Below are 25,585 nucleotides of genomic sequence, written 5' to 3'. Positions count from 1 at the left end.
AGAAGAAAATTCTACTTAATTACAACATTATATATATTCAAAGACGTAAATATCAAGTAAATCCAAATCAACAAAATATTGAACTAATTTAATAATGTAGATGCAGTACTCAGCGTTTGAAATCAATAACCGAACTAAATTCAAAATATTCAAAAATTCATAATGAAATGTCAAGTCGAAAAAACACAACCGGTTCCAATAAATGGAAAAATTGACAAAACATTGGACCAGGGATTCGATGAGAATGCATCCAGCACAAGCAGCAGTTTTAATACATTGGATTTAGCCAACAATTTTGACAGTTTCAATGACAGTGCAATATCTGATCCCGATCAAACGGAGAAAAAAGTGACCGTTCGAAATCGATTGATATCACTGGAAAGTGGTTTCGAGAGTTTTGGTAAATCAAAAGTGTCCGGCTCTGATTTAAGTGAAATAATTAACAACAATAATGAGTCGGATGATATCATAAGTGCATTAAAAAGTGAGGAGAATCGTCAATATTGTGATATTGGTAAAAGTGATAAAACAAAAGATAAAGTAAAGAAAAATCGGACCACAACCGTTAATAGTGTGCAGGATAGCTATTTAGATCCGAAATTAATAAATAAATCGGATGGACTACAAGATGTGTTGTGCTACATTGACGACAATGGTAGTCCCCAGATCAGAGAAAAATATAAGAAGAAAAAGAAGACAAATAAGCAACCGAAGAAAAGATTAACGTACGGTACAGAAGAATGCATTGACGCGTTCGCAATAGAAGAAAAAACTCCGTCGTGCGTCAGCTTTTCGAAAATATGCAGACGACTGAAAAATTCATTTTGTAAGTTTTAGTAAAGTACAAAAACAGAATTCGAAACTTGCTCTAAGACTCTTACTTCTGACCTGTTTGCTGGCTATTCTTCGTCCGGTTTATTTCTAATGTTAGTTGTTCCGATTTTATTCGTTGTCAACGTTTCCACTGATTTTATATAGATTTTACGCAATTTCGCGAGTCGTACCCTGAACGAAGTGAGTTGGGGGATGGAAGTTGCTGGTGGAAAAAGTGCGGGATCACGGGAGTGACACTCCCGGGAAGCCCGTACTGTTGTCGACAGTTTGATGTTAAACTTACGTTTTTTTTTTCACCAGTGATGGAAGTGCTATTCCAGTAAACAAATCTTAGCAAAACCCCCTGAACTGTTTCTGAGAACCAGCACCAGCGACAGTGAGGACTTAAGACTTACGTTAGAATTGGTAGAGGGACAAATTCTAAGATTTACAGTGTAAAAATTATTGACTCATTTAACGTCAATTGTCATGTTAAAAAAGATTGAATTATTGGATTAGATTAGAATTTATAGACAAAATGAGGTAAACGTTTGTGTTTTTGCAGCAAAAAAAGAAATGCACCTAAGCGGTAAACAGTCCTTTCGACGTGTTGTAATTACGAGCACCCATAAAACATCTCAACAAAAATCTTGTTCAAATCAGATGTCGTTTTATGGTGTTTTTCTGGTCCTGGTGCTCACAGCACTTTGACTTCAATCACTTTATTGATAAATTGATAAAATTAGCATTATAGAATACAATGTTCTTGTACATGAGTCTAGGTGTCAAACTCCGACTAATATCGTTTATAATTAAGTTATTTGACACAAAAATTCTTAATGAGGCTCGTAAGTGGCCTTTTCAACCTATGTTGACTCTGTTACAGTTCAATTTGAAACTTAATTGACGCCACTTAAATTGATAGTAACAAGTGCTAAGCTGCATAAAATACCGCGCTCACGATATGCTCATAACAGAGTGCATTGAAGTTCTATTTCATTTGTTCATCTACTGACTCGCCCAAAATTCAAGTTCTGCAGCACACTTACGGCGTGAATACCGTAGCTGTGTTTCTGATTTTGTTTTCATTGTAAATTTACACGTGATTTCGCGTCCAAAGCTACTAAGACAGGTACAAAGGTATTTTCTAGCACCAGATGTCGATTGTCAACCTGAGGTTAGACAAGATATCCTATGCGAGAAAATACAGGCGTACTAATGGATTTTATTTGCATAATTTATATGAAAACAAAGTCTGTCGTCTGCACTCAAAGTTGGGTAAAACGAAATCTACTTTGGAATTTTTTACCCCGTTTGGCATTGGCTACGTTCGAAATTTGATAATTTTCGGTCAGTACCATCCAACAAGCTGGGTCCTCCAAAGCACTTTAGGGTTTTCAATAGTATTTTACATAACTAGTGATCCATGAAACGTAGAGGTCAATAAACACACGAAATCGAGACCTTTCATCTTTTTATCCCGTTATGTAATTGATTTTACATACTGAGGATGTCGAAAGAAGTGCATGAAACATGAAAAGTACGGTTCCAAGTAAAAATATATGGGGACATTTAAACGTTACACTTGTAAGTGAAATGAGATGTATCTACAATTTAAAGTTTATGAAAGCCGATTCAACGAATCGTGAGCTAGATTCCTTGGGGTGTGAGCGCACATATCGGATAGAGTGAAGGTGATGTTGTTGCTTACATCTCGAGTAAACCTTGACCGAATTTTGAATTTTGTTTTTTTTTTTCGAAAAATTATGACGATTGTAAAGCGGCAGTACTATTTATTCCATTAACAAAATAACCACGGGCTTCATTTTAGTAGTAACTCGGTAAAAATGAAACTGACAAAGGTGTAAAGGTGAGAATTATAACGGTGAAAATAGCAAATTTTTGAAACTGAAAGAGCTGACAACCGAGCTGTTGTGAAGTTCTATAAACGTATTTCACCATTTATTCCACCATTTTTCTATAAAGTTGTGAGAAGATTTCTTAGTTGGTCTGAAATGGATCTTTAACTTAAAAATGAGTATAACAGCTTACTTATGACTTGACTTAACGATTGTTACAATCTGTAATCCAATTTTTATTTGAATTATTATGATGAAGGAAGATTCGTTCTCCATTTCCTTATTGGACTGATAAAAATTCGAAGCCATAGAAACTATTAAAAAGTCGTATGCTCGATAATAAAATTCGAAGCAGTAATAAATTAAGTTCAACTACGCACACTAATTTACTGTCTGACGAAACGTCCGAAAAATCGTTTGCTATGTATAAAATGACAATGACGCGGCTACAGCTATTTTGGAAACAATTCAATTTTTTTTAAAATTCAGTGCGCACTTTTTCTAAAATAAATAATTTTTTTAGCACTTATCAACTAAAATACTAAAATCTTATTTAAAATAGTAATTGGTAGGGCTATGTTAACTCAGTTCACGAGAAATTGTTTATTTGCATGGTGCTATGAGTTTTGTTTGCTTGTTTTTAATTTTTTGCTTTTAAAATCAAACAAACGAATCTCTTATTAGCATGTTATTTTTGCACACTTGCCAAATAAATAATAAGTCCTGAACGGTTGATCTTCATTCAATTATCAACTTCATTTTTTCCATTTCACAATTTGAGTATAATAAAAATCTCATGTGCTAAGCGAGCAATATTCTGATGTATTTGAATACTAAAAAATGTTCTTCTAAAGCACGAACACAAATCAAAATGAAAACAGGCAATTTAATGCCTTATCTCGACTTGATTAAATGAAATATGGTTCATTACGTAATAGTCACAGTTATTATTACAGAGTCCGTTGAAAACTGCTTGGAACCAGATAGGTTTGTTCCAAATAACTGTAAACGCGAACTTTGACAACCCGAACCACGACGATTTCATCCACAGATGACATAACCTTTTTTTTGCAAAAACATATTCTCAACTGTACTGGTCTAACAGATGTTGTCGAAAACCTCAAACAAAATTAGTTCGATGAACAAGAGATTTTCATCAAGTTATATTGGTATGTCAGTGAAAGACAATGACATTTATTATCACTGAAAATAAAATCTACTAATTTTACCGTTGATTTGGAATCAACGGTCAAATTGGTACCTTGTACCAATTAATTTGTGCAGCATACAAACGATTGGTACGACTCACCAAATAAATTGGTACATTGTACCATTTTGGAATATTCATTCCTAATCAACGGTAAAATTGGTACGAAAAACGTTTTCAGTGTAGTTAGACAACCGAATGTGCATTTTTAGTTATTTATCTACCAAGGTAGGTAGGAAGGTATTTTTTCGCACTAGATGTCGATTGTCGACCCGAGGCGAAGCCGAGGTCGACAAGACGTCGTGTGCGAAAAAATACCGGCATACCTACCGTGATAGATACAACGTTTTTCGCAATTTCGGGCCATAATCACCTTTCCAATGCAAAACATCGCCTACATTTTGTTCCAAAATTCTTGTGTATACAGAAATTCATTTGAACGATCAAGAAGGCTGCATTATAATACACATTGCAATGTGATGTAAAGAGACGCGTTGAATGAAATCGAGTAGTCAATGCTTAGTATATACGCTTCAACAATACGTCGCTGCTTTGTGTTCAAAAACCTTTTGGTGTCGGGGGTTCGATTTCTGGTCAATGCAAGATTTATTCCTTCGTTGAAGGTAATAGGTTCTTCGTGATATCGCACTGCGTGTCCAGAAATACAGTGAAATAAATACCTTCAAAACGACATTAAATGGATGCATGGAAAGGTGATGATTATGGACCGGAATTGCGAAAAAGTATATATAATATTTCGAATAATTATCAATAATATCAATCGAAAGAAATTATCGATAATCGATTAATCATATCGTTATCGATAATTTGATAATTATCGAAATATCGAAATTCGATAATTATCAAATTATCGATATTTTGATATTTATCTGAAATTTCATGATAATATACCGATATATCGCAATATATCGATAAATATCCGATTTTCGGACCGAAAATATCAATAATTATATTATTTTTTTTTTTCTTGATTAAAATCGGATTTGCTCAGTTAAAATACTTTTATTCTGCCAAATCAATTTCGGTACCAAATAGATACCATCTTCAGTGGCTAAAAACATAAACATAATGAGAACACAGAATATCATTATACAGCGCAAAGGTTTCTTTTTTACCTCAATTCTTTTAAAGCACAAAAATAAGCACTTGTGTGCATCGTCAATTAAATTCAATACTAAATCGATTTAGATCAAAATCAAAACGTAAAGAGAGAGGATAAAACAAAAATGAATTTCTACTAGATGAAAGCATTAAGTACAGAAAGTAACATCAAATCACGTTATTATAGGCAGTAGATAACATTATACAATCGGTGTGTTTATTCAGACAATTCGGTGTCTTCTTCACCGCAATCATCTCTAAAATGTCTCTTTTCTTCTGCTGACTTTCACGAACAACAATTTTAACTTTATCCCACAACGGTGTATGATTGTTCGTAATAGCGTGATCACATAAGGCACTGTGGTTACTGTTCTTAATGCTTATGTTGTACTTATGTTGATAGATTCTGTCCTTCCAAAGCTGTAATGTCTGGTCAACGTATTTGTACCCGCACGAACAGGGAATACAGTACACCAAATGTGAACAATGTAACTTTGGCGTCGGATCTTTGAGTCTACTAAAAATAGACTTCTTCAACGTGTTGTCGCCTTTTCCAACCAGCATGACGTCATCCTTGCATATGGCTTTCAGTTTCTCAAACAGGCCTTTAACATAGGGTACGGCAGCTATCGGGAGTTTCTCTTTGATCGGTTTCACATCTCCATTCTTTGTAAACTTTTCGTGTGCTTTTTTGATCATACATTCAACCAAACCATTCGGGTACATATTCTTGGCTAAAGTTTCTCTCAGCAATTCAAAGTTTTTGTTGTGGAACTCGGGTTCAGACAATAGAAGAATCTTCTCTGCTAGCAGTGTGACTGTGTTGCGTTTGTAGACAGTTGGCAAATGAGATTTAAAATTCAAATAACGTCCGGACCAAGTGTCTTTGTGATATTATATTTTGTTGATAATTATCGATAATCATTATCATTATCGCCCATGCCTAATTTTAAGGTCCCAAAGGAGTGCATCATTACGGAAATGCACACATGATTAGATGCGTCCTGTCCTGTGCTGAAATCTGAAAAGAGAACCCACCGCTAGTAATTATAAATTTAAAAAAAAATCTAGTGGTAAGCTATGCCAACTTCGTCAAAGTATTTACTCAGTTTTTACCTGAGTTTTTCTTATATAGAACAACTACAATCTAAAACATTTCATTGTGGGCAAAGGAAACCCGTCTATTTCATGTTGATCTTGACTCATTTGAAAGTATCCCACCTGAATATTTAATAGGAAAATGAATGAATGAATGAATCAGAAAATTTACTGAATATTAAAAGATACACAGATAAAAATATGGACCTAGATCTAAATCTTTTTGGGATTAACAGTACGCGACTGAATCTTTTCTAGAATTTAAGTTTAATCAACTTAGGGATTGCTTTAACTTATCTCCAAATAAGTAATTCCTAAATAAACTACTTTTTAATCTCTTAGGCCCTGACGTGTGACGCTTGTTTACTATGAAAATGAAAATTTCATTTTAATCCGATCAAAATGTTATTTGTAAAACAAGGCATCAGAACAGTCGGAGCGTTTGCTGCGACTTGCCCCGTACGACCCGTAATCCTATTTCGTCCGTAACCATAATACGTCCGTAGCCGTAATACGCCCGGAACCCTAATACGTCTACAACCCTCTAATGCGTCTGTTACCAAAATGCAAGTCAAGTTGGGCATGATCAAATTTACTGAAAGTGTTCATTTTTAAAATTGCGCATAGCGCAATTACGAAAGCCCGTACGAAGTACCTCTCAAATAAAACCAACAATTTACGACATTATTTTAGAAACCCAAAATTTTTTGCCAACGTTCCATTGGGTATTCAATTACCTCTCAAATAAAACAAAAATTAGCAAAATCGGATGAGATTTACTCGATTTATGTGCAAAAACCACTTAGGGCCGAGTAACCTTTGAGCCCTCCCAACAAGCCCACGTTGCATCTTACAAAAAAAAAATGTTCTACTCGTCAATACCTTTCATTTGATAATCACAAGCAGCTATTGCGTGCGTATTTCGGTAGATATCGTCGAAAGACTGAAAAACACCTATAGGGCCCTAGCTCTGGAGGGGCCGACCCTACCATGCCCATTTTCGAACTTGACCTTACTTTTGTCGATACCAATAATAATTGCTGGCAATATTGGAAATTTTGCTGATGCTTGGCTCTATGTCTCTATGGATGAAATTTGACAGTAATTTGACCTTGACCTTGGTACCAGAATGGCCTTCGAACAAACCTATAGCAGGTCAGAATTCTATAGGTTTCTTCCATCGTACTGTAAAAACAAATTTTGATAGGCCGAAAACAACAGACCGTCATCCACAGAAGCAAGCATAACCGGAACTTAAACTAATTTGTTCGTTAAAACTTCAAAGTAAGGTTGTGTTGGCTTCTCTGTGGATCATAATGTTGGAATACAATACTAATGCGATGGCAACTCTGATCAATGGGATTGTACGTTTCCATCATTGTGAACGTCATGCAATTTGTACTCTGTCTCTTTTGTATTAGATCTTGAAACGAACACGTCGTTCGCAATAAACTTCATATTATTCTGATCAAAGGGCGGCTTTTATTATTCGAATCTAAAGTAAAGCATCAAGTTTGGCCGGAACATTTTGTTCTTTCCAATACATAAAACTAACGGTATGCTCCATAGATCGTGTGCCTTAAAAAAAGCATTTATCACAAAGAAAAATTCTCAATTAAATTGTTCAACTTTCGAAAGATTAGAAACTTTTGGAGGTTTTTCGAAGATTTCGTTTTAATCTTTTGGTTTGCGTCTATTCTGAATATTCTAAAGATTATAAATTCGGATTAAGTTTAAGGTTTTAAAATTCAATTTGGCTTTTTATGAATTGATTTTCGACTTACATTACAGGAACGAAAATTCAAATTTCAACATAAATTTGCTTCAGCTGATTTTCAGCTTATTTACTCATAAATGAGTATTTATACGGATTTAAGAGTATGCGCATGGTTGTGGTAGAACAGTTTAAACATGCACAGCCAGTTTTGTTTGCATGTGTGAATCAGCTTAAAAACAGCTGAAGCTAACTGAAACTGAAAAGCTGAAATTTGATTGCCTTTGATTGGAAAATGCGGCTCTAGACCTACCGATTATATAAATTCTTTGGAGTCACGTTTCTCCGAAATGACGTTGCAAATACACGGTTTGCTACATGTAAATTGATTGAATTTCATCCGATTTTGCTACACTATTTTAAAAATACATTTTTTTAAAGTATACTTAAGCACTTATGTACAATTTCTAATATGAATAATTTTACGTTGCGCGCTAGGTTACGCACACCCTATGGTCACTCAATGTTATGGGTTCGTAAGGGGCTAACGTCGCAGCGTCTGCTACGTTTTCCACTCGATTTTTGTGTGTGTACTTTGTGTACGCAGCACAGAAATATATCTTTTTTTTCGAACGCATTTAATGAAACATATTTCGTTGAATGTCAAATAACACGCTCGAAACTCGATAAATGATATTTTACTCCCAGATGGTGTATAATTAAATAGTTCTCTTGTTCATGAGAGAGAGAGAGAGAGAGAGAGAGAAAGAGCGTAAAAGTAATACGTTAGTTCCTTGTACAATCTGTTTCCACCGGTAATGCGAGTGGTTCAATGTAACCGAATATGCTTATCAAATATTTAAAAGAACACACAATTATTATTAAAGGAATACACATCAATATAAGACAATAAACTTGACTGGTACATCGTATACGGTTAATTCGTTACATATTTCACAGCTCGATTCGAAGTAAATCAATTCATCAAGTGTTATTTTACGAAGTGACTAATCATCCACGCGTGCGATGAATCCTCTGTCGACTATTGGCCCGACCAAATTCATACTGACATTTTATTATACTCCAATGACTATAAGATAATTACGGCTGTAAATGCTGTTTTTTAAGTACTGTTAGTACTGTTTTTTAAATGTTTATGTTGAATAGATCATTCCTAATGTCGTTTGAGATGTCAAATAAGCACACATTCACATTCACAAATTCCACAATATTAAAAATTGTATATGAAACTGTCATTGTTTGAGGTTAGCTTTGTGAAATTGACAATTTATTTGACACTATTTGAGAGAAGAAACCGCTAGTTTACACTGATCTATAGCACATTCTTCCTTCATTTTTGAGTTATAAATAATCGTATAGTCTGTAGGATTGTGAATTAGTTTATAGAAGGCACGCGTGAGCGAAAAGCGGAAACTACTCGCGGTCGAAAATTATTTAGGAGATTAATAGCATGCGCGGGCGAGTAGCATCGCCCATTATTATAACTCATAGCGCACTATAGCGTGAATGAGTATTTGTTATATAAAATTACATTTTATTCTACCCAAATGTAACGAAAAGTAGAAGTAGAATGTCAAAAACAAGAGAAAATTGGAATTTTTTTGTTGGAAATTCAATTGAAATGGAAAAGTCAAATAATTACTTCGTGTGCCACAATTCGAAATAAAACGACACGCTACAATATGTATACCGAAAATCAATTTGTGTCGGTTTGATAAAATTTTTGATGTCATTTTTTACAGTTTTCCTCTGTAAATTCGATGAGTGAATTGAAGATATTTCATGGATATCAGTAAAATATTTTTCAAAGATTTTAGTCGACGTCAGTGCCTCTGTTTTTAATACGAAAAGTGAATTATCTTGCTTTATCTTTGATTTTGTTTCTAGATAAAGATGGCTCGAAAGTAACAACCGTAGTCGCAACTCCAGGACGAGGATCAGATAGAGTTCAGGAAGTATCTTATACGGATACTAGGGTCATTGGAAATGGAAGTTTTGGTGTGGTCTTCCAGGCAAAACTATGTGACACTGGCGAATTGGTGGCAATTAAAAAAGTTTTACAAGATAGACGGTTTAAGGTAGGTCGTACTTACAAATATATTTAAAAAAATGGATTGTTTGGCTGAATATGAACTGGACCTAACTAACTTTTTATAAACGGCGATCATTGATTAAAACAACGTTCTTTTGGTATTTGGTTATTTGGTATCAAACATTACTTAAATAAAAAAAAACACATTTGGCGATACGTTTCTCTCTTATAAAAGGTTAATTGCGATGTATCGATTTAAAAAAAGCAGAAGTCTCTCGTTGTCACTTAGAGATTTTAGGGTGCTCAGAAATAGTTCCATGAGATTTGAACCAGTTGAATGCGGTGAATGCAAAGGCTTTGACTCTAAAACAAGATTTTAAAGATTCTGTTAGATTATGGAGTTTGTTCATGTCATGTTCGTTGACTAGTGGATCGCCACCTGTTTCGAGTGGTCTCAGTTTTTACACGTTTTTTTTGTTGAAAAATTCAACTTTAATTTAATTTCAAGGCTTTGTGAGTTTGTACATATTATAACCGACGTCAATCCCATGGATTTAGTTCCTTTTTATTCATTCTTATTCATTTTAAGTAATAGAACGCATTCATTTTAATGCAACATGTCATTAGTTGGGCCAACTGAAGTGATCTATATGTCCAAGGTATTTATGGTCTGTGATATTGTAGTGTTTGCAACAGAAACAAACGTAATTTCAAAACCTACCGAATGCGGTTTTGCACTCACGTGTTGCCGAACTCGCTTCGCTCGTATCGGTAAACTCACACTTAGTGCGCAAAACCTTCCCATTAGCAAAATAGCCCTTTACGCACACGGTATGTATTGTCAGACTTGGTCAGCTGTCTGTTGTGACAATTACACATCAACGATGAAAAATTAGCGATGAGCATAGGCAAGTGACAGAAAAATGGTGTCGGGGAGTCTTTCATACGAAGGAAAAAAGTTAACATTTTGGAATAAATTTTATACAATCAGCAAACGCAAATTAAATGCTAAAAATATGTTTTAGTCCTATCATCAACCTCATATCTCCTCTTGCCAGATTACCCGACCCCAGCCATATCGCAGCTGAGGATGTACAGAAGGGAAAGAGAGTAGACAATTATGAGTGTTATTTGTCGTCAATGAAACGCTGAGTTTATAAATTGATTCTAATCGATTTTCTTTATACAGATACCACCTATGCACACTAATTCAAGATAAATTTGATCATAGAATAATTTCAATATTTTTTTTCTTCTTTCAGAATCGAGAACTACAAATAATGAGACGGCTGGAGCATTGTAATATTGTCAGTCTAAAATATTTCTTCTATTCGAGCGGGGAAAAGGTAAACAAAAAATCGTTAAGAAATTTCTGATCAAAATTTGCAAAATTTGAATTTTCTGACCTAAAAAATTATTTTTATTGCAAAGTATAGTCAGAAGCAGTGAAATCTCAGCGTGAATATGATTCAGCTGATCCACACATACAATCAAAACTTCAACCGTATAAACAGTTTTGATTGTATGTGTGGATCAGCTGAAAAACAGCTGAAGCCACTAACTGTACAATGAAATCTTGATTATATTTTCTGTTATATTTTTACTTCTTATTCCGTGTTGGGGTTGTACGCACCAGAATGCTGACTTTCCATTTGATTTGGGCATGTTTTCAGATACAATACAAACACAGGTAGTGGTTTCTTGCAACCACACATTTTTATGTAACAATATTATGTAATTGATTAAACATGGGTTTCGCACATCTTTAATTCTAAAAAAGTTTTAAAAGTCATTGGATAGACATTTAAAATGATTTTTTTTACCCAAACGAGTAGATAACGTACCAGACGCTGTATACCTATTGAGTACGTAACCTTAATGCGTCTACAATCCTAATGCGTCCAACCCTATTGCGCCCGTAACCCCAGCGAATTACAAAATCCCTTTCTAACTTATTAAATTCACGTATTGCTTTCTTAGCTCGCTACTGTTATGAAAAAATCAATCCTTCATTTCATTATACAATTGTTCAATTGGATGTAATTATCATATCTAAGAAGTGCTTTCCATTTTATTTTCAATATTCGGCGTCTGTTCAATAGAGCGGCAATTATCGAATAGAATTGTACCATATCCATAAAGTACGTCCGCTCAATTCTCAAAATGTTTTTTTCTCCAAACCTATAACATGGGGAGTCAAACTGTTCCAAACACCCTCAATCGCCTTTCGTGGTGAAAGTTATTTAAGAGCAATCGAGAAACCTCAAGAATTAAAGCAATACATTCCAAGATTGTCTGTTCTGAACAATTTCAAGAACAATCTAAAAGTAACTTCTAAAGATAAATTCACAAACATTTGTTATAATTTAACAAAATTTGCTGTTCACCAATGTTATCTCGAGTGAGACCGCATCAATCGAACAGGTCTATAAAAATTGATTATGCAATTTGTTTTTTCTTGATGATAACGAGACGATTAAAAGTCCAATATCAAATAGTCTCAAAAATGCGATAAAACTCGAACTCTATTAAAGTATTAAATTTTTGGTAGTTGCGGGAAATTGTTAATACTCCTTGAAAATGCACAATAAACATTTCACATAAAACGACAGCAATTCAGAAACTTGCCACTTCGTAATATATCCCTTAAAGAATTCTAGTTACATTCTTCATGCAATGTTATCACGGTTCACTTATTGAAACGAATTTAAATGAGTACCGTCGATCATCAAAGATTTAATTATTTTATACTATCGATGAGGGTCCGATGTGCCGTTCCAGAGAACTCGTGGATCGTCCTCACAGGCATGCAGTTACGTACAAGCCTGAGCCCAACATTTAATGATATAATGATGATGTAAAAATGATTGGCCCATACAGTTAGAGGCAGTGAAATTTCAACATGAATTTGTTTCAGTCGTTTTTCAGCTGAACCGTACTAACAATCAAAACTGTTTATACGTCTTTTTCCCACTACCACGCGCGTGCTTATACTGTATGTGTGGATCAGATCAAAAACATCTGAAACAAATTATTGCTGAAATTTCACTGCCTCTGACTGTAGCAATAGCACCTGAAAGTGAAAATGTCATTATTTTAAAAGATTTGTAAAACGTTTAAGATCACCTCTCGGTCGGGCTATAACCTCTTCACTTTTCAAAATAGAAATCTGCTAGCACGGGTTGTTTTCTTGTATCTATAAATACTTACAAAACATAACTTCTAATCGTTCGATCGTATTGTTTGTAATTTACAGAAAGACGAGGTTTATTTAAATTTAATGCTCGAGTTCATACCAGAAACAGTTTACAAAGTGGCACGTCAATACGCTAAAAGTAAACAAACGATACCAATCAATTTCATCAGGGTAGGTGTTTTTAGTACCTTTGGATGTAACAAATTTATCGAAATTCAGTATCGATAAAATAGTGAAAGAAAAACGGAAATTGAGAACTTCGTTTGATCCTGATGTGACTATAATGTTTTCTCTCTTATTTTCTGCCTGCAGCTCTACATGTATCAGTTGTTTAGTAGTTTAGCCTACATTCATCAATTGGGTATATGCCATCGTGATATTAAACCACAGAATTTGCTTTTGGATCCGGAAACAGCCGTGCTGAAATTATGCGATTTTGGTAGTGCTAAGCAATTGCATCCTGGTGAACCAAATGTTTCCTATATTTGCTCTAGGTATTATCGAGCACCTGAATTGATTTTTGGTGCCATCAATTATACGACGAAAATTGGTAATGTTATCAAAGCACGTAATAACCGGCATATACCGATGGTAACTTACATTATTTATTCCATTTTCTATAGATGTTTGGAGTGCCGGTTGTGTTCTGGCTGAACTATTACTCGGCCAACCAATATTTCCTGGTGATTCTGGCGTAGATCAGCTTGTTGAAATAATTAAAGTGTTGGGTACACCCACACGTGAACAAATCAAAGAAATGAATCCTAACTACACTGAATTTAAGTTTCCACAAATCAAAAGCCACCCGTGGCAAAAGGTACGTGACCGCCTTATCATTTTTAATATTTCTTTTTTTATTATATTACATTTCTAAAACATTATTCGCATCATTCGATCGTTTTCCTGATTGTGCGTCAATATATTATTGTTGGTCAATTCGTTCAGCTACTCAACAAAATAGGGTGCTCACATTATCATAACCGATTCGCATAGTTTCGTAATTGTTTCTCAACTTTTTTCGTCTTATTATGGTGGGTTGGTTTGAAATTCAAGATCCATGACATATTGCTACACTTACTTAGTCGAAAACCACTTGTTATGGCCTTTTTTGTTTGACCACTAAGGAGCAAGGCTGTAAACTTTGGGGAGGTTACACAGATCGCAATGTTATCAGATACACCGTCAATACACAAAAATAAATTGACCAAAAATGAATGGTACAATATGAAACGTTTTTATACAAAGTGTTAAATGACAAAAATCAATTCGAATTAAAACTATACAAAAATGGTCTTCCTAACCCTAAAAAATACCAGTTCCACAACATTTTTCGTCTTGGATAGTGTTTCAATATGGAAAAGTTAAGATGGCCTCACAGTCATCCATTATTATTCCGTTTTGCCTCCGTGTGCGTTACAGTTGCAGGCCTCCCACACCTCCTTAAATTCCTAAAATTTCAAAAATCCTCCTAAAACCTCCTAAATCTCCGAAAACTCCTAAAATGAGACTTCGAAAATTTCAATAAACTTCCATAAATCAGGATCAAGATCTATCCAATCAATGGACGAGTGAAATAACTGAAAAGTTTCGCCTGCGACGCTTTTCACTTCTGAGGGATTCTTTTAAAATACGACCTGCCGAAATCGGACGCATTTCCTAGTGAATTTTTTAATATATGCCCTAGAAACCTTTGGTCAAGATAGAATTATTTCGAAAAAGTGAACCAGCAGCTAAAAGTTGCTGCAAAAAAATATTTTTTCATCAAACATTTCACGTGCACAAAATTTTTTGAGTAGAGATACTGAGCATCAAATTTTCATTCCAAAACCACATTCATCGAAACAGTACCCGTGCATGTTTGCTATTATTTGAAAGCTAAGATCAGTATCAGTTGAAGAAATCCTTTTTTTGTTTCTGTTGCTTTTCGGATGCACGGGAACCGTTAGAAGTTCGCCGAAATTATTCTTTTTTTACCCATACTTTCAACTGCTCATAACTCACTGTCCCGAAAGAACATGCAATTGCCTTTCTAATGACACCCCACACGAGCTTGTAGGTTTCGAGAAATTTCAATAAAAAAGTGCATGTTTTCGGATTTTGGTCAACTCTCACTAGCCACACAAGCTTAGACGATTTTTTTTGTAAGTGGTTTTGGCCAATACCTATCTAGACATATATCAAAAAGTCCACTAGAAAAGGCGTCCGATTTCGGCTGCCTGTTTTTCAAAAGAATCCCCTGTTTAGATCACAATAAAGCAATCGTTTTTGGAAATTCAGTAAATGTTAGTGTTGGTTTATCCTGGATTCAGATACACATGATTTTTGTGACATAATTTTCTTTATAAAAAAAAACAATTTGGAAGAGTCTCACTCATTTTTAAATTAAGAATTCGTTTTATTCAATGAAAGTATACTCTACGTATGTTTGTAGTTTCATTGGTTTTATTTAGTTCTAAAAATTTTCGGTGAGTGACAGTGACGATAGCTCGATCAAATTGTAATATATAAGACAAACATCTCAAAGACAATCCAACTTTTTCGTCTCTTTTACAACCTATGTCCAAAATTGAGCGCTTTTTGGTAACTTTGGGTGAGACTAGAATTTTTCGTGATAGATCCATTTCCGATCCTGTATGATGAGATAGATACTTTGCACGTAGGAAATCGAAGGATGTTACAAGTAATAGAGACTTCTTAGAAACAGCCATTGTAAATGGAAAAATGTGAGTTTTTAACAAGAAATAAGGGCTTATCAGCATTTCTACAATGATGAATTTATCACGAAAGCTCCTAAAAATATCCTAAGACCTAACACTAAAAACCTCCTAAAACTCCTAAAATAGGAGGATTTTAAAAGCGTGGGAGGCCTGCAGTTGTCGTTTCAAACAATTGTACGAAATGCCAACTGTTATGCACACGGAGGCAAAACGGATGACTGTGAATTCAGACTTAAATGGTGGCTTTTACGACTGGTGTGTAGGTGAGCTCTCGGACCATAAATATAGAGGGATTTTTGAAAGTGGACCAGGCTCCGTGAATCACGGACGTAAAATACTAAGCCAATAAACGAATATTAAAATTAAGCGACTGCAGTTTTAGACTACTGGGGCCAAGAACTATCTGAGCATATAAACAAACCGTCGCAAAAAAAACTCATACTTTGCCTTGTCCACTTTCAAACATTTCAAATCATAGTTTCATTGAATAATGTCATCGTTGAAATGGAACATTTTTCACTGTTGATTACGATTACGACTCATTTCAGTTGCTTCTTGAACGTATGTCATTTCCCAATCAAACTACCGAACATCAACGGTTACGAGTAAGAGAAAATTGAGACAGAGATAATTGTGACGAACAAAAAATGAAAGAAAATGTTTTTCAAAATGAAAATGTGCCTGAGTGTTTTGTCTAAGTTTGCGATTTATCCAAGAATATTTACTTTTAATTTATGTGTAAATATACATCTATTTTAAAGGTGATGTTATTGCCAACATGATCTCACATTGAAGACGGATTAAATAAACGGTAGAAAATCAAAACGTGATAGATTTTCTATTGCTTGTACTACAGTAATGTGAAACTCGATTTCATATTATTGGTGTAGATAGATTAGACTTTGTACATTTTACAACGGTTTGTAGAACAGTTAGTCTGCAGTACAAAAATAAAACAATCGAATTTTATTTTGTGCCGTTCCAATGGCATAATAGTCAGAATAAAACGGCTTTGCGTGGATTGACCTAAGTATTATACTGCTCTAATTTGTTATGCATTTAAGTTAGGGTAGTATTCACTTTCAAAAAAAATTCTTCGAAGCTTGTGTGGCTGGTGACAGGTCAAAAACCGAAAACTTACACTTTTCTTACAAAAATTTCTCCAGTTACACGTGCCGTACAGGGTCGTGTAGGGTGCCATTGGAAAGGTAATCACATGTATTATTTAGCCGAATAAAGACTTATTGGTTTTAAAATTCATCCACACTGAAATATGTGCAGTTAAAGTTTTCAACCGAAGACTTACACTGTTCTTACAGAAATTTCTCGAGCTACACAAAACGTACATATGGTCGTGTGGGGTATCATTTAAAAGGTAATTTTATGTGCTTTTAGGCCAAATAGGGTCTTACGGGATTTGGATGCATCTACAATGAAATGGAAGTTGAAATGTTTAATTTGTAGAAAACTCGGAGTCGCTCAATTCAATTTCATTTAATGCCAAATTAATTTCGACATCAATTTGATGTCATCGTCAGTGGCTGAAAACATCGTTACAATAAGGACACATTTTTCATTGAAAATTACAGCACAATATCCTACCTCGAATGTTTACAAACTTAGGACTACCATTGACACATAAGTGTTTCGTCAAAATTCATTCCAATGCTAAATTACAAAACAAAACATTAAAACGATTCTCAATGAAAACACTAGCTTAGCGATAGTCACCTACTTAAAACATCGGTGGTCACGAATAAACAGAATAATCGGTTAAATCCTACGGTTGAATAAATTAATTTAAAATAATAGATCGACGGTCGATTAGCAAAAACAAAACATTAACTGACAGAAGTTTAAACAAAGGAAAAATCCTGAATGAGTCATTGATACCAACTAAAATTGAATGATAAGAACTTCTACATCTGATTAGACACGAATTTCAAATGACGTTATTGTAAACAGTCGAAAGCATTACACAGTCCATTTGCTTATTCACACTGTTATTTGTCTTTTTTACCGCAATCATCTCTAGAATATCTCTTTTCTTTTGGTTAGTGTCACGGTAATGATATGTGACCGGTGTTGATAGCATGATCACACAACGCACTATGACTGTTGTTCTTGATGCTGACATTGTATTTGTGTTGGTAAATCCTGTCTTTCAGAAGCTACAAGGTTTGTCCAGTGTATTTATAGCCACAAGTACACGGAATGCAATACACCAAAAAGGATTGATGTAATTTGGGTGTCGGATCTTTCAGTTTACTGAAATGTTGAATTGTTTAAGTGCCCATATTTCATCGCATTGTTCAAATGTTAGAATTTTCGTACTACGCGTAAAAGTCCATGTTCAAATTTAACAATTTTGCATTCTACGCGCAAAAGTCCATCTGAAATGTAACAATTTCCATTCTATGCGCAAAAGTCCATCTGAAATGTAACAATTTCCATTCTACTCGCAAAAGTCCATGTTCAAATGTAACAATTTTGCATCCTACGCGCAAAAGTCCATATGAAAATGTAACAATTTCCATTCTACGCGCGAAAGTCCATGTTCAAATTTAACAATTTCCATTCTACGCGCAAAAGTCCATGTTCAAATGTTACAATTTTGCATTCTACTTTAAAGTAGCTTGTGTTTTATTTTTTTTTTGAAAATAAATGAAATGAAATGAAATGACTTTTGCGCGTAGAATGCAAAATTCTAACATTTGAACAATGCGATGAAATATGTGCACTTAAACATTTCAACTTCTATTTCATCGTAGATGCATCCACAAACCACATAAGACCCTATTTGGCCCAAAAGCACATGAAATTACTTTTCAAATGAGACCCCACACGACAATGTACCTTTTGTGTAGCTGGAGAAACTTCTGTAAGAACAGTGTAAGTCTTCGGTTGAAATCTTTAACTGCAGTGTGAATGAATTTTAAAACCAATAAGTCTCTATTCGGCTCAATAGTATATGTGATTACCTTCCTAATGACACCCCACACGACCCTGTACGGTTCGTGTAACTGGATAAATTTTTGTAGGAAAATTGCTAATTTTCGGTTTTGGATCACCTCCCACTAGCCACACAAGCTTCGAAGAATTTTTTTGAAAGTAGTTTTGGTTTCTAGGGTTAAAGTCCTTTCTAGGTACATATAAAAAATTCCACTAGAAAATACGTCCGATTTCGGTAGGCTGTTTTTCAAAAGAATTCCTCAATACCTTCATCAGTCAAGGGACCTGACTTTTAATCGATAACACATTGCATAGAGAGATTCCAAAACGCCTTCACTCCTCTTCGAAGAATAATATTTTACATACCGGGCGATAATAAGATGAAAAATATATTTTTCTTATGAAATTTGTTGTTCCGAGGCGAAGTCGAGGTCAATAAACACACGAAAACAAGAGTTTTCATTTTCTTTATCCCTAGTGTAATTATGTAATGGATTTTACCTGCGTCAAAAAAAGTAAAGTCCTCACTTACATATTTCGTATTTACTTTGCGGGTAAACCATTTTAATGTGTAGGCATCCTGTACGCTGTATTTACATTGTCTGCGATGAGAATGTAATTGAAATTTACATGTTAGGTTTTTCGATGATTGTTTTCACTTCTCACAAATCGCGATATAAATTGGAATTTACACAGGCAAAACTATTTTTTGGTACACGTGCCATCGATACAATTAAAAAAACACTAACATCACAACTGAATTTGTAATTTGAAACAACAAAATCAAAAATTTTTCACTGAAACTGAGAATGACAACAATAAAGAAGTCAAATAAATATCGCCGAAATGGCAGGCACGACCGATGCCTACTAAATGAAAATGAAATTTTAGTGCAAAATGTTTAGAAGTGGAAAGCTTCCGAAATGCTTCTTTTATGCAAAATTGTTTCGTAGTTTTCATCTTAGACAATGTAAATACAACGCACAGGATGCCTACACATTAAAGAACAGTACAGAAGAGCCTATGAGAATGAGTAATACATGTGTGCGAAATTAGGCGGTTCACCTTCGGCTCACACGCCTCAAACATCGCACACATGTATTACTCATTTACAGGCTCTGCTGTAATCTACTAATAATGATTATGACATTTCTGTCATTTAATTTATTTCAAATGTCTACGACATCGCCATATTCAGTGACGTTAAACAAGAATTTCTTCCAGTCAGTGAATGTACACTGCTCAATATTTTCTTAATTTACTTCCAGACCATTTGGAGATAAATTTCGTTGTTGCTTGTTTTCTTGACAGCTTCGTTACTATACCTGCAGACTGCTGTTCTACTCAAGTAAAACACTATATAACTATTTTGAAGGAGTCAACTTGACAACCAAAGTCAATTATTTGTAATACACTCACGGAATTTTGAAAAACGACACATTTTCTGTTTTGTGCCTTACTGACTTTTTGTGAATTTTGCATGTAATGAAGAAATCAAAAAATCAAGTTAAACACAGAAACAGAAAATGTGGTGGTTTTCAAAAATCCGTGCGTTTAATAGAGTGTGAGGTTATGGTGCTATTAAACACCACCTTAGGAGAGTTTTTTTTTTTGATCGTATAACCTTTTTCCTTGCATTTTTATGGAATTTGAAACATTTGTAAACATGCAAACGTCGTTCAGGATGTGCGTTATTTGATTTAATGCCAATCTTTATTCACATACAATAAGGTCGGTGAATCTCAATGAAAATCAGAACCTGTTTCTTGGTTAAAGAACAATATTATGAAACCGTATCTATTTTTAACAGTTTTAACTCGCTTCAGAGTGAATTCTCGAAATTTTCGAACAATTGAGATTCAAGTCATTCGTGATCCTAATGAAGGAATTGTTGTTTCTGAGAATTTCTTGGAATAACTCTTGGATCTATGTTTTTAATTTTTTTTTATGTTACAGACGCTCACAAAACGTTGTTTCTAATTCGTGATTAAGGCAGAATTTTTGAGGACACGTCGTAGGCTTCACCTCGTTCTGACAAAGTGTACGATTTTATCAATAACTACACAATAACTACACAGATCTGATGTAATACAGTTTCTTTTCTCGAGTTTTGTTCACTAGGGGTGCCGGACGGTGACTTTTTAGGTTCGACAATGTGTGTCTCATGGAACTTCATAATCGTACACAATTAGAGTTTAATCAAATTTAAAAATTGCGCTCGAATAAAATTGCGCTAATATTATTGCGCCATGTATTTCTTATGGCGCAATTATTATCGCATTCCAATTTTAGAGCGAATATATTACAGAAATCTCAAAATACTTAGCAAGAAATTCATGTGTTTGATTGTTTCTCTTTAATTCCAACATTTCCACTTCTCTCAATACGTTGCACACTTGCATATCCACGCCATAAGTCGTATTTTATACGTCAGAGAGAGCTTTTTTCTCCTTTGTTATGATCTGTCAGTTTTTTCATTTTGCTATTTAGTATGGAAATGAAAACTAAAATTGAGATATCTTTGCTGTTTTAAGTGGTTTTTCATATTTTTTTGGACCAAAATGTTTTAAAATGTGTTTGGAATCGATTGGCATCAACAGATTGTGTGAAAATATTTTTTTTCGATTTTATTATTTTGTTAATGTCAATCGATTCCAAACACACTTTAAAACATTTTGGTCCAAAAAAATATGAAAAACCTCTTAACACAGCAAAGATATCTCAATTTTAGTTTTCATTGTGGATTGTGCATGGAGCGCTAGTTGTCTCGCTCTAAGCGTGCTCGTGTAAGCTGTAAATCCGAATTTCATTAACATGTATTGATGTGGAACGTGTGGAATTTAGGAAAAAGAAGAAGTCGCATAAAAATTGCTAACTATTTTGAGCTTCCTGTATTTGAAGTTATCTTTGCGATCTCTCCTGAGTACAACTTTGTCTGACCCATAGCCGGAAGTTTTTCAAGCAACAGGTTATTAGGATCGCGTATGGTTTGAATCTCGATTTCATGTAAGCTGTTTGAAATTTTCGCTAGTTTACTTGAATCTAACTTAAATTTACATATACAAGTAAATTGGAGATGCGACATTTCTACGCGGTCAGTATCGGCAGGAACGATATTATCGTTTCTTGAAGGATATTAACATTTTATCAAAAAATGATAATTTTGTACGATGTTATGGACGTCCACAGGATGGTGTTATCTTTCTTTGAACGACGGTATCGTTCCTGACGATATTGACCGAGTATTTTTTGCAAGAAACTATGTAACATTTCCCCTTTTGTTTGCTTTTCGTCTTCCTATGACGCGTTATCGCGTTTTTTCATTTAATTGTATGGGCCCTAGCACGTGTGATATGGATTAGAATTTTCGGAAAATTTCGTTCGTTTTTTTTTCCTTTTTTTGTTGCATAATAAAACATGCAAAGACTTGGCTTTGAACTGGTTCGTAAAATATTTGCAAGATCATATTATCTGCTGTGTATACAAATACATATGGCTTTTGCCAACAAATAACCAATTATCTAGACGAGTCAAATTGATACTAAGAGAGTTAAAGAATTGTGACTGATTTGAGTCGAAATCAATGACAATTGAAATTATGATGAATTAATGCAATTGGAGTGATAGGAGTGGAAAGCATTTTGTTCAGGAATGTTCATTGATGCAACTAATGTTGAAGTGTACAATTTTTGCAAGTTTAATTAAGTAAAAAAAAAACAATTTCATTTTTTGAATAGTCGGAATTCACATCAATTTAATGCATTGTGTTTAAACTCCATTGACTAATTAAAAAACAAAATCGATATTCGCCAGTTTTGTTGACTAGCCTGTGTACATTGTTGATCTTGTCGATTGCACCGACTGTGCCCTACGTCACAAAGGAATTAATTTTGTTTTAATGTAATCTAGGTATTTCGTGCGCGTACACCACCAGAAGCAATTTTACTAGTCTCTAAACTTCTTGAATACACACCCAGCGCAAGAATGACACCACTACAAGCTTGTGCTCATCCATTTTTCAATGATTTAAGGGAGTGTAATCAAAGACTTCCGAATGGACGAGAACTGCCGCCATTAGTTAATTTTTCTGATCAAGGTAAGGCGTATTCTAATTTCTCTTGTTACAATAATGAAACTGCTAATCACATTCACTGTTCATTTTGTTTGATTTTATTTGTTCAATGATTAATTTATCACGAAATTCTTCTGCCTCCTTTTTAGAACATGCACGTGCGTTTATCAACACTAACTTACAACCGCAAACAACAAACGAAACTGTAATAAGTGGAGGCGGCGTTACTCCTCCAGGTACATCACCTGCAGTCGCAGCTACAAGCACATCTTCAGCACCGTCGACGGGTCAAGCAGCGAGTGGTGAGTGAATTTCAAAAGGAAGGGGTTGATTCGAGGAGAATTCGTTTTCGATATCCGCCGTATATCGACAAAAGCGCGCGCACCCACATACACATTTTTGAAATTAAAAGTGTATTTTGCTCTCAGCATTTACGACAAATGTTAAATGTAATTGAAATCCTTTAAATTGCCTCAGTAATAAATTAAAAAGTGTTCCCCGCGAGTGTATTTTTCTAGCGTGTTGTATCACTCTGACGGTCAAGACGTCAAGATTGTTGAGTTCCGGACAAATCCATCAAACAGCGTATCGGTCAGATATTGACAAATTCAGAATTTTTAAATTTTCCTGCTGGATAGTTAACGGGCTTTATTGACCGATTCACTATCACTTTAGTAGTTTTATTGTTTAAAGCAGGTTCATTCGCCGATTGATAGCTATATATCAGGGCCTATTTTACGAAAACATGTTTCTCAAGTTTCTGAAAGTTTCTGAAAGTTTCTTAAAGTTTCTTAAGGAAACTTTTCTAGAAACTTAAGGAAACTTTGAGAAACTTTAAGAAACTTTAAAGTTTCCGTAAAATAGGCCCTGCTATATATTGTCCAATTTACGTTCCTTCAACGGTCAAGTTACTCAATCTTGAATTTTCTCCGCTCATCCTATTTTTTTTTACTTTCTCTGTGCAAAATGATTGATTCTCGATCTTAAGAGCAATGGACCCTTTGCAAAGCAGCCTACATTTAGGCGGAAAAATCTAAGTTTTTTTGATGATTTCTCTGAACTAAAATCTTTTTTTTAAAGTGAATCCATTAAAGCACGCGAATATGTTTTCCTTTACAGGAAAAATTGGTTTGTGAGTCACAACTTAACCCCCTCGGAGATTTATTTATTTAGCGTATGGTGTTTACATCTATTACAATTCTTATATTACATATACATAGGACTTATATCTAATACTGGCTAAGTTAATCTCTTCACAGTTAATTGTTGTGTTGATGTCTGCCGGGAGGATGGCCTAGCCAACTGATTCGGCAACCGAAGGTAGATGGCATTTTCGTCTTTCGACATCGTGAAGACCCATTTTTGTAAATGCATACTGGGTTGCCATCATTCACATTCCCCTCGGAGAAACATGTGTAGATTACATAAATTTACACAAATTGCAAAGGTTTCTCCAAGGGGTTTAAGATGCATTGGTGCTTTACTGAAAAGCTTACATTTGGACCAAAGATTTTGATTCAGAGAAATCATCGAATAACGAATATTTTCCCGCCTATATATAAGCTACAAATTTGCGACCCTTTGCGACTATTGATCTTAATGATGGGGTTTAATGTTTTTCATAGAATTGCTTGAGCCTGGGCTGTAGTTAAGCATTACTTTAACGCAACTCTAATTAGCCTTTTGACAAATCCTCGATGTACTCTAATATGATGAAATAGCGAATAGCGAAAATAAAGACTAATGCGCACATTGTGTGTCTGAAAGAATTTTTATGACGGTAATTAATGAAGCCATTGACTGAAATTTTATATAATGTAACGATTAACCTGTCATGTATTTTGACATTTTGTGACGGAAGCATCACCCTCCTTTACAAATATTTTGTAAAAAGTAGCATCACTCTCTTCTAGTGTCCTTTTTAGTAGATAGTGATGGTTCCCTTTACAAAATATCAAAACAGCCGAAAGGCTAACGGTTACATCTAATGATTTAAGTCATTAATTACGTCATAAAAAACGTTTCAGTCAGACTTTCTGCGAATAGTACCTACCATGTTTTATTATATAAAAAAACACTGAAAATCAAATTATCTGTAGGATCATCGAATTCAGGTGGCATCTCGTCGACTTCAGGTATTGATGCAAGCAGCACCAGTCAACCAGGTACTGCCATACAGACATCAACGTCGATGGGTTAGCTAACATCAAATGTTAATAACGAAAGTGTAAATTTAGTGGTGATGAATGGTTAGTATGTAAACTGAATATAAATACAAAACAAAATAAAATAAAAATAAAATAAAAACGTAAAGAATAGCAAAAAGAAAGAATGGAAGGAAAGTAGAAAAACAAAAGAAAAGAAATTTAGGACAAATATGAATGTATTAGAAAGAGAAAGTTAAGTAATAAAACAATTCGAAACAAAACAAAATAGATCAGAGCGAACCAAACAACAAATTATCATAAAATTTAATAGAAAATATCTTCTAGTTAAGCAAACGTTTACTCAGACTCAATGATGATACGCATGAAAAAAGTAATATGCATTAATTGAAATTAGAAAAAAAAAAACAAGCAAAAACAAAATCGTTGACTTGATCATAACATTAAAATAAAGGAAAACAAAATTTCTAGATGAAAGTCTAGTCTCTTTGTTGTTGGTTTTAATTTAGTTTAGATCCACGTTTATTTGCTTTCGCAATCATCTCCCTGTAAATAAATACGTACCTATTTAACAAATAAAAAATCGTTCTCGTTTCATTGGAGTAAAATCGTTTCCA

The 25,585-nt window shown here is 34.4% G+C and overlaps 1 protein-coding gene across 11 annotated transcripts in view; it reads left to right on the top strand.

Moving 5' to 3' along the window:
- Positions 1-25,376, top strand: part of LOC119074966 (protein kinase shaggy-like) — a 42,987-nt gene extending 17,611 nt beyond the window's left edge. For 5 of the 11 annotated variants that reach the window (XM_037181359.1, XM_037181358.1, XM_037181362.1 and 2 more), the window contains exons 2-10: positions 101-826; positions 9,722-9,912; positions 11,129-11,212; positions 13,123-13,233; positions 13,375-13,612; positions 13,686-13,879; positions 22,641-22,827; positions 22,953-23,105; positions 24,903-25,376. In XM_037181359.1, the coding sequence (XP_037037254.1) occupies positions 163-826; positions 9,722-9,912; positions 11,129-11,212; positions 13,123-13,233; positions 13,375-13,612; positions 13,686-13,879; positions 22,641-22,827; positions 22,953-23,105; positions 24,903-25,003 (1,923 nt within the window). In that variant the 5' untranslated portion in view covers positions 101-162 and the 3' untranslated portion in view covers positions 25,004-25,376. Of the gene's footprint in view, positions 1-100; positions 827-9,721; positions 9,913-11,128; positions 11,213-13,122; positions 13,234-13,374; positions 13,613-13,685; positions 13,880-22,640; positions 22,828-22,952; positions 23,106-24,902 lie in introns of those variants that run through there. The other 6 variants (XM_037181369.1, XM_037181368.1, XM_037181367.1 and 3 more) reach the window with 2 other exon arrangements.
- The last annotated feature ends 209 nt before the right edge of the window (positions 25,377-25,585 follow it).

This window comes from Bradysia coprophila, unplaced genomic scaffold, assembly GCF_014529535.1.
Source record: "Bradysia coprophila strain Holo2 unplaced genomic scaffold, BU_Bcop_v1 contig_151, whole genome shotgun sequence".
In the NCBI taxonomy this organism is placed as follows: Eukaryota; Metazoa; Arthropoda; class Insecta; order Diptera; family Sciaridae; genus Bradysia; species Bradysia coprophila.
This window is presented reverse-complemented; position numbering and strand designations above follow the sequence as displayed.